Below are 12,750 nucleotides of genomic sequence, written 5' to 3'. Positions count from 1 at the left end.
ATAGCTGGAGAGGGTGTGGAGAAAAAGGAAACCTTCTTACACTGTTGATGGGAATGCAAACTGGTACAGCCACTATGGAGAACAGCGGGGGAATTCCTTAAAAATATGGGAATAGAACCATTCCAGTGTTCCTGACTAGAGAATTCCTTGGACAGAGAAGCCTGACAGCCTATAGTCCATGGGGTCTCAAAGAGTCAGAAACAACTGAACGAATGAGCACACACAATTATATTTCAACTGTTTTTGAAAAACATTCGTTATCAGTAAAAATAATATAATTCATATTAAAATGTATGCAATCAGAATATTATTTCCATTTCATAAAAACTCAAGTTACCCAACAGCATCCAAACTCATATTTTAATTCTCAAGCTTATGCTTGCAATGATATGCATTTGTAAACTGACAGTCTTCTGCTCTTATTTCCCATAAAGATTGTACAGCACAGTTATGTTCACCAGGTAATTTGTCTGTTATCCTGTTTTGGAAAAATGCATAATTCTGTTATATTCTATGAAGACAACTCATGAAACAATAGCATTTTCCATGTAACTGTAATACAAGATATTTTGAAAAGGGTAATTAAGTCTTTAATAAAATTTCAATAAGAGTTTATTACTAGGAAACTGGGCTACAGAGTAGCCTAGTTTTCAACATTGGTATCAACATTTTATTAACTTTCAATATCTCCCTTCAGCTTTCTACAATTCGATGAAAACAAATGTATTTGTGCTATTTTAAAAATATTTCTCTTTTGTATTTTTCCTCCTCTATATAGCATTCTATTTACAAACTTACTGTAGTTTGCAAATTGAACCATTTAGCCACTTCCAAGGATGACCTCGGCCTTCACGAGAGACTTGAATCCACGATACAATTGATAGGGACATCAGAAATTTCTAGCCCAAAATAAAGAATTTTCACTTAAATATTCATTATGAAATGTTTTTGTTAATTTTCAAAATGCAAGTCAAAGGATGTGTTCTTTCATAGCATCTTTCATTCTTTGAACAAATTGAGCATGTTAGATCCTAATCTAACACTAAAAAACATAGGAGTTGAAAGTTTGAAGTTTTAATAGTACCATAAATATTAACCAATATCTGTACTTTTGATTCAAAATTAATTCAACATTTATACTTATCAGTTTCACTGTGTTCTAATGTTAATAAGGAAAATTCCTTTTCTTTTGACAGCCATTTAATAAAGGGAATATTTACAAAGACATGAATTAGTTGTAGGGATCCCACAAAAGCATACACCTTGCATAACAACTTGGGGATACTTACAGCTGTGAACTGCATCTGACATTAAGCCCAAGGGATAAGAAGGTGGAGTAATTGAATATGTGCAATGAGGAAAATTCTGATTCATATAATTTCATTTTTCTCATGTCAAAACTAACATAGCAAGGCTTTAAATAAGTCTTTAGATTCCATGACATTCATTTTTCTGGATATTGTGATAATATGAATGGATTTCTCTACTTTTATATGTTTCTCAGAATTTCAGTTTTAGAGGGAAATTAAGGAAATGAAATTGAGAAAATCAGTGACATGAGAGCCGGATTTGGTTTTCTGAGCCTGACACCATTCTTTGACTAGATAAACCCCAAAGCCATCTGTTTCTGTATTGGTGGAATCAGTGGACCAGACAAGGGGTCAGAGACCCATTTCTCTTTGCTCCTCCCTGCTAAGTTCAACTGTAAACATGGGAACTAATGAAAGACACAAGAAAGGAGAACTCTGAAAGGTGGAAAGAGAAGGGTGATGTGGCTTGAGACTTCCCAGCAGCCCCACTTCTCTGTAATCTCTAATCACTTCTCCGTGATGAGAAAACAGGGTGGGAGGTGAGGGAGTGATAATTAGGGGCATCTTGTGTCTCCCCACCAACCAGATGAAAGTGACCTAGGCCTCTTACTTCCCAAACACACAATACCTAACCTGGCTGTTGGGGGTGGCACTGGTAAGACATTCCTCCTGTGTGTGAGAGAATCGTGTAGGCAACACCAGGTAAGCCTTACAAGATCCATCAGGACACTTACTAACAAGGAGCAGTCAGAGAAATTGCCTCTGTTTCCTCCACTGAGAGACACTAGGGTTGGGTGACAGGGGTGGGGGTGGGACCAGCAAAGGGGGATGTCTTGACTAAAAATACTGAAGCTAAGAAGCCTCTTTATCCCTGAGGGTGTAAGACTCCATCTCCACCCAGCAGCATTGGAAAGAATGGATCTTCAATGTTGAATTCACACAATGAGCTGTAGAAATTTACAAACTAAACACAAATGCAAAAATGTGGAGGAACTGCAAAATATCATATGGCAGTGATGAGACAGGGACAACCTGTATGATTCCATGTCCTGGAGTAGAAAATGGCAACCCACTTCAGTATTCTTGCCTGGAAAATTCCATGGACACAAGAGCCTGACAGGCTGAAGTTTATGAGGTTGCAAAGAGTCAGACACGATTGAACGACTAAGCACAAACATGGGATTCCATGTTTATGATTTAAAAGCAATCAAAGAGATTCTATAATATCAAAAATCAGGACAGTAAGTAAATAAGGAGGTGGAGAAGTGATAAGATATTACAGAGCGGTGGAGCTACTGGGAAATTGAAACTTCTATTCTGTGATCTGATGTGCAATTACATAATTCTATAAGCAAAATGATATGTTTATTTTCCTTGATGTATAGTAAAATTAGATAGCACAGTGTATTTTAGAATTTAATAGCATTTTTAGAAACATGGTTTTCTATGAAAAGCAAGAACCAGAAATTACTACACATGCATGAATGATATAAAAATATAAAGTATCATAAAGTTATATCCCATTGTTTAATGGAATACTAGCAGACCTTAAAATAAACAAGCTACAAATATGTACAAAAGCACAAGTGAATCCTAACAAATATAATGTTGACTAAATGAAGCCTTTAGCAAAGTGTTGGAAACATTTAATAGCTTACCATTTCCTCTTCATTATCTATATAAAGCAGAGTAGAATTCTTAGCAGCACAGGATATCAAACTCTCATGCCACGATTTTTTTTCCAAACTAGTATAATAGCAGTTGTTGGAGTATGTAAGCCAGTCTTGTGGACAATGACCACAATGACATTCTGAGGAAAGATTATGAATTAGTATTAAAAAACAATTTGAATTTGAAAAATAAAAATTAACTTACACATATGCATAGATATAAACATATGTATGAATACACACATATATATAAAATAACATATCTATGCATCCTCAAGGCTGGTACATATAAAACAAATCTCATTCATGCATTCATAGAGAGGGTTTGTCTCTCATATCCCAATTTATGTCCCCATATAATGCAAACACATAGAAATATCTACTGTTTACATGTCCTAAAAATCAAGAAATGAAACTTCTATTTTAGAATAGCAAAATTATTTGACTCTTATCATATTGTAACAGGAGGATATTACAGCCAATTGCCAACAATGGATATGGTGATCATATTGTTGCATAGGGAGAAAGACTCTCGTATAATCATTATTTAGGAATATTGTTGCCTGCTTTTATAATTTATGTTTTATCTCCAGATCTGTTTCTATCTTCACTAGCCTAAGAAAGAGACAATACAAACCATATTTATAATAGAAGTTTGAAATCATTATGTACCTTTCGGGAGCTTTGTTACCAGAGAGGACTTATTCTGTTCTGATATTTGGGTACCTAGAAAAAAATGGAAGTAATCTTTTAAAATTTTTACATTGATCTAAATAAATCATAATAATTTTTAGTTTAAACATGGCATTTGTAGGATTTAGGATGATCTGGAAAATATTGCTTTAAGAATAATTAATGAGGTAATGAAGACTGGGGGGTGTATATTTCAAAAGTGTTAGAGAATAGACTCCACCACCTCTTACAATACTTGGTTCAAGCAGTCTCAAGAATTAATTTGTTTTTCTCAATAAGGTGTTTCAGTTTCTTAAAGTATATCTTTGAGTTATGAAATCAGAAAATATCTATGTATATATTTAATTTTCCCTACATCATTCTGTAATTTATACTTTGCTCAACTCAGAATAAACATTCAATACTTAGGCTAAATGCACACATTAAGAGTTCTATTCCATAATAATATGACATTTTAGAGGTACCGACGATCATTAAAATGAAAGGTTCAGTCATAATCTTTCAAAACTTGACTTACGTGGAATAGAAGTTATCACTCTCACTATAGTATACATCAAGACAAAACAGATGATTCCCAGGATCACAACAATGAGCTTCTCTCGAGCTGACGGTGAATCTGCAGGGAGAGAAAAGGAAACACTGAGAAAGGAGTGATGGAGACAGTTATTTTAGAAGAACAAAAGATCCCACATCCGTGAGAATTCAAAGACATCAACTTGGACCCCAAAACAATATCTACCATTGCAATCCTCCTCTCAGAATATAGCATTCCTTTTTTAGCGAATATAAGGCTTCACGAGTTATAGATCAAAGACTACAAATTACAGCAATGCCTGGGTAGATAGTCCTAGAGGAGGGCATGGCAACCTTCTCCAGCATTACTGCCTGGAGAATCCCCATGGACAGAGGAGCCTGGCGGGCTACAGTCCATGGGGTGGCAAAGAGGTGGACACAACTGAGCGACTAAGCACAGCACAGCACGTATGTCATATGAGAATATTGGATTTCAAACTCCAGGTCTAAGTCTCATTAATAAAATCATGTAAGCGGGTAAATGCTTTACACTTGCAGTGGTAGTTCCTGTCATTCCACTGACATAATGAAAGGCAATTTGAAAGTTTAATCCCACGTAGGTTTTCTCCTGCTCAGCTGCTAAAATTGATCTTTTCAGGATCTTACCTCTCATTTGCTGTCTCCTGGTGTCCTTAACCAGACTTGGTTCTGAGTAGTTTTCCTCTTGGTTCTTCATCTCTGTGGCTGTTTAATGTCAAGGATGTTGCTCTATGGAAACTTCACATAAGTAGTTAATAAATGGTATATAACATCACAAGAAACCTTGAAAGGGTAAACTGGGTGATGTGTGAGATCAGTTAACAGCACTCACTTAGTAGCTGAGCAAATCCAAGTTTGGTTCTCATTTCAGTAGACCTTTAGACAACTGTTTCAAGGTAGAGTAAGTAGTTTTAAAAATAGTATTTGATGTTTAATAACCAAGAGTGGTGGGAATGGGTGGGAGGTGAGAGGGAAACTCAAAGGAGGGGACATATGTACACCTATGGTTAATTTATGCTGATGTATGACAGTAATCAAACCAATATTGTAAACCAGTCATCAATCAGTTAAAAACAAATAAATGTTTAAAAAAATATTCTGTTTGACATAATGTTACTTGTTTATTGGAACAATGAAAATTAGCAGATTACTGAAAAAGTTCATGAATAGTAATATCCTGATGAATTGAAAGTCAAAATTCACAGAAACACTTTAAAATTGTTATAATATCGTTGTTCAAATTGTTATAATATCTTTGTCCATATTGAAAAAACATGCACCAATTATACAGGTAAGTTTAAAATCCATTAAAAGTTAAAGACAGCTTTCTATGATGAGGGAATAACAGTATTGGCATATATGGTACACTCTGCCTTAAACTACTTTAATTGGGACATTCATTAATGAAAAGGGAATGAGATTCTATCAAATAATTCTTCCATTTTGAGTGATTGTGGAGCTCTAAAAAAATCATTTAAAAAATTAAAGAAATATTTTACATGTTAAAAATGGTACATGACATTAAATTCTCCAAAAGTTTTTATCATATAAAGACAAAACAATGTTAAAATGTCTTTAAATACTTATATTACATGAGTAATTGACAATTGACAATGGCTAAGATATGAAATCACAAAATGATAAGGAAAAGCATACATCATTTATGGAAGAACAATGTTGGTACAAACTTCCAGGAAGATCCTGAGGCTGTTAAGTCAATAAGGGTAGCTTTAGTTGTATCAGCAATTATAATCAGTCAACAATGTGCCTTAAGAATTCAGTCAATGGATTCTGTAGTCAGTGCAATCTACAATTAATTCTGGCTTTGAAATTTACAATGTATGACCTTTAAAAATTATTTAGTATTTAGCAAATGAGTTTACTAATCTAAAATGAGAATAAAAATATGTATGATATAAAGCATGTAAAACACCTAATATTAAATTTGACTTTTATTTTATTTCTTATTTTAATGCAATTGCCATGATATTATTCATATCAGGCAATGTAATTTATTAGACAGAAATCTCTGTGTTAGTATGATTTATCTTTTTTCAATATTGCGATCAAGTTTTTATAAAGCACTTGATCATATATAATTGAGTTAATCCAGCATTTTACTGGAGGTACCATATCCTGATTTTTACTTTAACTAGATCAGTGAAGAATTATATTGGCCATTCACAATTCTATGAATCCATTTTAAGATTCTATTTTTAAGGGCTGAGTTAAATATTTAATACTGTATCTAATTCTATGTCTATTGATGACAAAATACAATGTTACTGTCCCTTGTCCTGATGCTCCTGATCCTTCATCTTAAATTGGATTAACAAACTCAGTTATACATGAAAGTATTCACTTGAATAAAGTCTGCAGGCAAGAATTTGAACATTTTAAGAAATCTTCCCTAATACTTCATATTTTATTCTTATTTTCTCCCAAAATTAAAATACCAAAATATCAAATACAGATACCAATATCTCTTTAATTTGTTTGCTTAGCAATTGTCCCTAAGTCGAACCACATTGGCATTTGTAATCTCCTGCTAAATGAGATGAGGAGTTAGGAAGGAGAGGGAAACACATACCTTCTACAGGCCAGAGTCCTGCCTCTTCTCGTGAGTGGCCAGGTTACTGTGAAAAATCAAACAATGTCCGTGGTCTTCACAGACTGCCCTGTGAAGGCCCAGAGTGAAACAATAGTGAAAAAAGTACATTTCTTATCACCGTGTCACTGAAACAGGAAATTCTTACGCTTGGGTATTTTGAAGACAGTTTATCTCATCACACAACTCCAGAATATAGGAGACTTTGGATATGTAGTGTATCAGTTAGTTTGTTCTTTGGTGAGTTCCTCTGAGGATTGATTTCACTTTCTAAAATATATAAGGGGACAAAGGACATGATTACCCTGCTGTTAACTTGCTTTCACTTCATTCATCAATGCTGAACATTTATGCCTTGTCAAGAGTAACTTCAATGTTTAAGTTTTACTTTTAGATAAGTTTGCTAAATCTAGGCATTATTTATTTTTTCCTTATAATCTCATTGTATCATTTCTATTATAATGGAGGAAATCATAATTCCATTGACAGTTTGTATTTAAGGATACTTGTCCCTAATTCAGAAGAGTTACTACATGTTAAACTTTTTTCAGTTCAGTTCAGTCGCTCAGTCGTATCCGACTCTTTGTGACTCCATGAATCGTAGCTCGTCAGGCCTCCCTGTCCATCACCAACTCCCGGAGTTCTCCCAGACTCATGTCCATCGAGTCAGTGATGCCATCCAGCCATCTCATCCTCTGGCGTCCCCTTCTCCTCCTGCCCCCAATCCGTCCCAGCATCAGAGTCTTTTCCAATGAGTCAAATCTTCCATGAGGTGGCCAAAGTACTGGAGTTTCAGCTTTAGCATTCCTTCCAAAGATATCCCAGGGCTGATCTCCTTCAGAATGGACTGGTTGGATCTTCTTGTGGTCCAAGGGACTCTCAAGAGTCTTCTCCAACACCACAGTTCAAAAACATCAATTCTTCAGCACTCAGCCTTCTTCACAGTCCAACTCTAACATCCATACATGACCACTGGAAAACCATAGCCTTGACTAGACGGACCTTTGTTGGCAAAGTTATATCTATGCTTTTGAATATGCTATCTAGGTTGGTCAATACTTTCCTTTCAAGGAGTAAGTGTCTCTTAATTTCATGGCTGCAGTCACCATCTGCAGTGATTTTGGAGCCCAGAAAATAAAGTCTGCCACTGTTTCCACTGTTTCCCCATCTATTTCCCATGAAGTGATGGGACCGGATGCCATGATCTTCGTCTTCTGAATGTTGAGCTGTAAGCCAACTTTTTCACTCTCCTCTTTCACTTTCATCAAGAGGCTTTTTAGTTCCTCTTCACTTTCTGCCATGAGGGTGGTGTCATCTGCATATCTGAGGTTATTGATATTTCTCCCGGCAATCTTGATTCCTGCTTGTGTTTTGTCAGTCCAGCATTTCTCATGATGTACTCTGCATAGAAGTTAAATAAGAAGGGTGACAATATACCGGCTTGACGTACTCCTTTTCCTATTTGGAACCAGTCTGTTGTTCCATGTCCAGTTCTAACTGTTGCTTCCTGACCTGCATACAAATTTCTCAAGAGGCAGGTCAGGTGGTCTGGTATTCCCGTCTCTTTCAGAATTTTCCACAGTTTACTGTGATCCACACAGTCAAATTTTTAGCTTTCTAAAATCTAGAAAAATGGAATATAAATCTGTAGTTATATACCAGTTTATTGTTGTTGTTCAGTCATGAAGCTGTGTCTGACTCTTTGTGACCCTGTGGACTGCAGCAGGCAAAGCTTCCCTGTCCTTCACTATTTCCCTGAGTTTGCTCAAATTCATGTCCATTGAGGGGCTTCCCTGGCTCAGATGGTAAACAATCTGCCTGTGTTGCAACAGACCCAGGTTCAATCCCTGGCTGAGGAAGATCCCCCGGAGAAAGAAATGGCAACCCGCTCCAGTATTCTTGCCTGGAAAATTCCATGGAGAGAGAAGCCTATTGGGGCTATTGTCCATGGGGTTATAGAGTCGGACATGACTGAAGAGACTGAGCACACCTACGGCTACATGTCCATTGAGTCAGTGAGGTCATCCAGCCATCTAATCCTCTGTGGCCTTCTTCTCCTCATGCATTGAGTCTTTTCCAGCATCAGGGTTTTTTCCAATGAGTCAGCTCTTTGCACCAGGTGGCCAAAGTATTGGAGCTTCGGTTTTAACATCAGTCTTTCAGATGAATACTCAGGGTTTATTTCCTTTAGGATTGACTGGCTTGATCTCCTTGCTGTCCCAGGGACTCTGTCCAGCACCATACCTGGAAAACATAATTCTTTGGCTCTCAGCCTTTATGGTCCAAATCTCAGATCCATACATGACCACTGGAAAAATCATAGCTTTGATTATATGGACCTTTGTTGGCAAAGTCATGTCTCTGCTTTTTAATATGCTATCTAATTTTGTCATAGCTTTACTTCCAAGCAGCAAGCGCTTTTTAATTTCATGGCTGCAGTCATTGTCCACAGTGATTTTGTAGCCGAAGAAAATGGAATTTGACGCTGTTTCCACTTTTTCTCCATTTATTTACAATGAAGTGATGGGACTGTATACCATGATCTGTGTTTTTTGATTGTTGAATTTTAAGCCATCTTTTTCATTCTCCTGTTTCACCTGAATCAAGAAGTTCTTTACTTCCTCTTCATTTTCTGCCATTAAAGTGGTATCATCTGCTATGTGAGGTTGTTAATATCTCTCCCTGCAATCTTAATTCCAGTTTGTGAGTCATGCAGCCCAGCATTTCATATGATGTACTCTGCATATGAGTTAAATAAACAGGGTGACAATATACAGCTTTGATGTACTCCTTTTCCAATTTGGAGCCAACCTGCCATTCCATTGTTCCATGTCCTGCTCTACTGTTGCCTCTTGACCTGCATGCAGATTTCTAAGGAGGCAGCTAAACTGGTCTGGTATTCCCATCTCTTTAAGAATATTCCACAGGTGGTTGTGATCCACACAGTCAAAGGCTTTAGCAGAGTCGATGAGGCAAAAGTATATTTTTTTCTGGAATTCCCTGGCTTTTTCTATGATTCAATGGATGTTGGCAATTTGATCATCTGCCTTCTCTGAATCCAGCCTGAATATCTGGAAGTTTTCTGTTCATGTCCTGCTGAAGCTTAGCTTCAAGGATTTTGTCCATAATGTTGATAGCAGGTGAAATGAGTGCAATTGTAAGATAATTTGAATGTTATTCAGCATTGCCTTTCTTTGGGATTGGAATGAAAACTGACTTTTTCCAGTCCTATGGCTACTGCTGAGTTTTCCAGTTTGCTGGCATATGGAGTGCAGCACTTTAACAGCATCATTCTTTAGGATTTGGGATGGCTCAGCTGGAATTGGGAGAAGGCAATGGCACTCCACTCCAGTACTCTTGCCTGGAAAGTCCCATGGATAGAGGAGCCTGGTAGGCTGTATTCCATGGGGTCGCTAAGAGTCAGACACAACTGAGCGACTTCACTTTTACTTTCCACTTTCATGCATTGGAGAAGGAAACGGTAACCCACTCCAGTGTTTTTGCCTGGAGAATTCCATGGATGGACAAGCCTGGTAGGCTGCAGTCCATGGGGTCGCACAGAGTCAGACATGACTGAAGCGACTTAGCAGCAGCAGCTGGAATTACACCACATCCATTAGCTTTGTTTTTAGTAAGGCTTCCTAAGGCCCACTTGACTTCACACTTCAGAATGTCTGGCTCCAGGTGAGTGACCACACCATTGTGGTTATCTGGGTCATTAAGAGTTTTTCTGTACAGTTAATCTGGGTATTCTTGCCACCTCTCCTTAATCTCTTCTGCTCCTGTTAGGTCCTTGTCATTTTTGTCCTCCCTTGTGCCTATCTTTGCATGAAATATTCCCTTGGAATCGCCAGTTTCCTTGAAGATATCTCTAGTCTTTCCCATTCTATTGTTTTCCTCTATTTCTTTGTATTGTTCACTTAAGAAGGCTTTCTCTCTCCTTGCTAATCTATGGAACTCTGCATTCACTTGGGTATATCTTTTTCTGCTCCTCTGCCTTTCACTTCTCTTCTTTTCTCAGGTATTTGTAAGCTGCTTGTAAGCTATTTGCAAACTCTTATTATGTCCTAGTAATATAGACTAATATTTGAACTTTCTATAGTAATTGCTATGGCTACCTATATGGGGACTATCTTTATTATATTTTATATTAATAAACTTAAAAATAATATTCTATTACCCACTTCATTGAATTATAGCAAGTGAAGCATTCATTAGTGATGCCAAATAATGTAAAATTCAGTAATATTCACTTTTAAAATTTGAAGTGAAAAGTGAAAGTCACTCAGTTGTGTCCAACGTTTTGCAAATGCATGAACTGTAGCCTACCAGGCTCCTCTGTCCATGAAATTCTCCAGGTAAAAATTCTGGAGTGGGTAGCCATTCCCTTCTTCAGGGGATCTGCCCAATTCACAGATTGAACTGAAGTCTCTTGTACTATAGGCGGATTCTTTATCAGTTGAGCTACAAGGCAAGTGTTAAATGTATTATTCATGTTATCATATACTTTTCTGGTTTCAATTAAATAATTTTGTACACATCATGTCCTTGGTTACATGCCCAAATATGTTGACTGTTCTCATATTTAACTTTAATAAAATCTATGGTTAATCCACATACAGCCAAGATAATACTCAAAATCTAAGAATATTTTGAATTTACTGTTTATTGCATAAATACCTGTTTGTGACTATATCTAAAATGGAAGTACCTAGTGATCTAAGAGAGATAGATAAATTGGAGGTCCATAGTAAGTGCAAATACCCTTTTAACATGATGGCTAGATGGATTCATTTTCAAGGAAGGTTTTTAAATGGAGGGAGATTGCCAAAATTACTAAATGACTCTATGTAAAGGAAACATTTTAAGGTCTTGTAAAGAAGAAACTCTTATTCTAGTTGAAAATTTGGATATGCAGAATGGAAAAAGAATTGAAGAAAAGAACTTATGTGGATATATCCAAATAGATATTGACAGGTAAAATAGTAATGATAAAGTATCAAATTATGCGTATATGTTTGTATTAGAATTCAAGGGAGCAAAAATGGCATGAGCAGTGAAAACAGTAGAAAGAAATTATGTCTTTTCATTGTTTCAGAAAAGTACAAAAATATGAACTTACTAGACTATTGAGTAAAGAATACTGTAAAATGCAGGGCACTTATAGAACTGCTTCTGAGTCGCTTCAGGCGTGTCCGACTCTGTGCGACCCCATAGACAGCACCCCACCAGGCTCCCTGGAATTCTGCAGGCAAGAACACTGGAGTGGGTTGCCATTTCCTTCTCCAGTGCATGAAAGTGAAAAGTGAAAGTGAAGTCGCTCAGTCGTGTCCGACTCTTAGCGACCCCATGAACTGCCTACCAGGCTCCTCCATCCATGGGATTTTCCAGTTAAGAGTACTGGAGTGGGGTGCCATTTCCTTCTCCGTACACTAACATAGAACATTCTTATTTTTTAAGTTCAAATGAACATTTCCCAAAAATTCACTATATATGCCTAAGTCCAGTTACATTACTAAAAAAGCTACAGAACTATGGTGTCACAACACTAGCCTCCAGCCAAGTTTGGCAAGTGGGCACTTGAAATGTGAATATTCAAATTTAATTTTTAATTAATTAGAAGAAATAAACATTTCCGGTTGATTTCATAGTCACATCAACATATGTAGTAGACATACAGAATATTTCCAGATTCATGAAAATTTCTCTAACTAGTTTACCTAAAATAGAAGTCAATAACCAAAATTTTGAAAATCTTTATTGGGTTTTGTATTCAGTAATCTATTTCTAAATAACATATGTATCAAGGAAAAATCAAAGTCAAATTTCATAATTTTATATGAATTAAAAGAAAAATGTACCAACAAGACTCTGTCTTGTGACATATTAATTGGGTTATATGCATACATTATAAACA

General features: G+C 36.4%; 1 protein-coding gene across 1 annotated transcript; it reads right to left on the bottom strand.

The window, feature by feature from the left end:
- Nucleotides 1-284: 284 nt before the first annotated feature.
- On the bottom strand, nucleotides 285-11,312 carry LOC102406812 (NKG2-A/NKG2-B type II integral membrane protein). Its single transcript, XM_025283256.3, has 8 exons — nucleotides 11,163-11,312; nucleotides 6,816-7,103; nucleotides 4,853-4,963; nucleotides 4,191-4,289; nucleotides 3,653-3,706; nucleotides 2,969-3,120; nucleotides 799-899; nucleotides 285-478 (listed from the first exon to the last, which is right to left on the bottom strand). The coding sequence occupies exons 3-8, from the start codon at nucleotides 4,920-4,922 to the stop codon at nucleotides 361-363; spliced, it is 594 nt and encodes a 197-aa protein (XP_025139041.3). The 5' UTR covers nucleotides 4,923-4,963; nucleotides 6,816-7,103; nucleotides 11,163-11,312; the 3' UTR covers nucleotides 285-360.
- Between the last annotated feature and the right edge of the window lie 1,438 nt (nucleotides 11,313-12,750).

The sequence above is a fragment of the Bubalus bubalis genome, chromosome 4 (assembly GCF_019923935.1).
Source record: "Bubalus bubalis isolate 160015118507 breed Murrah chromosome 4, NDDB_SH_1, whole genome shotgun sequence".
Taxonomy (NCBI): domain Eukaryota; kingdom Metazoa; phylum Chordata; class Mammalia; order Artiodactyla; family Bovidae; genus Bubalus; species Bubalus bubalis.
This window is presented reverse-complemented; position numbering and strand designations above follow the sequence as displayed.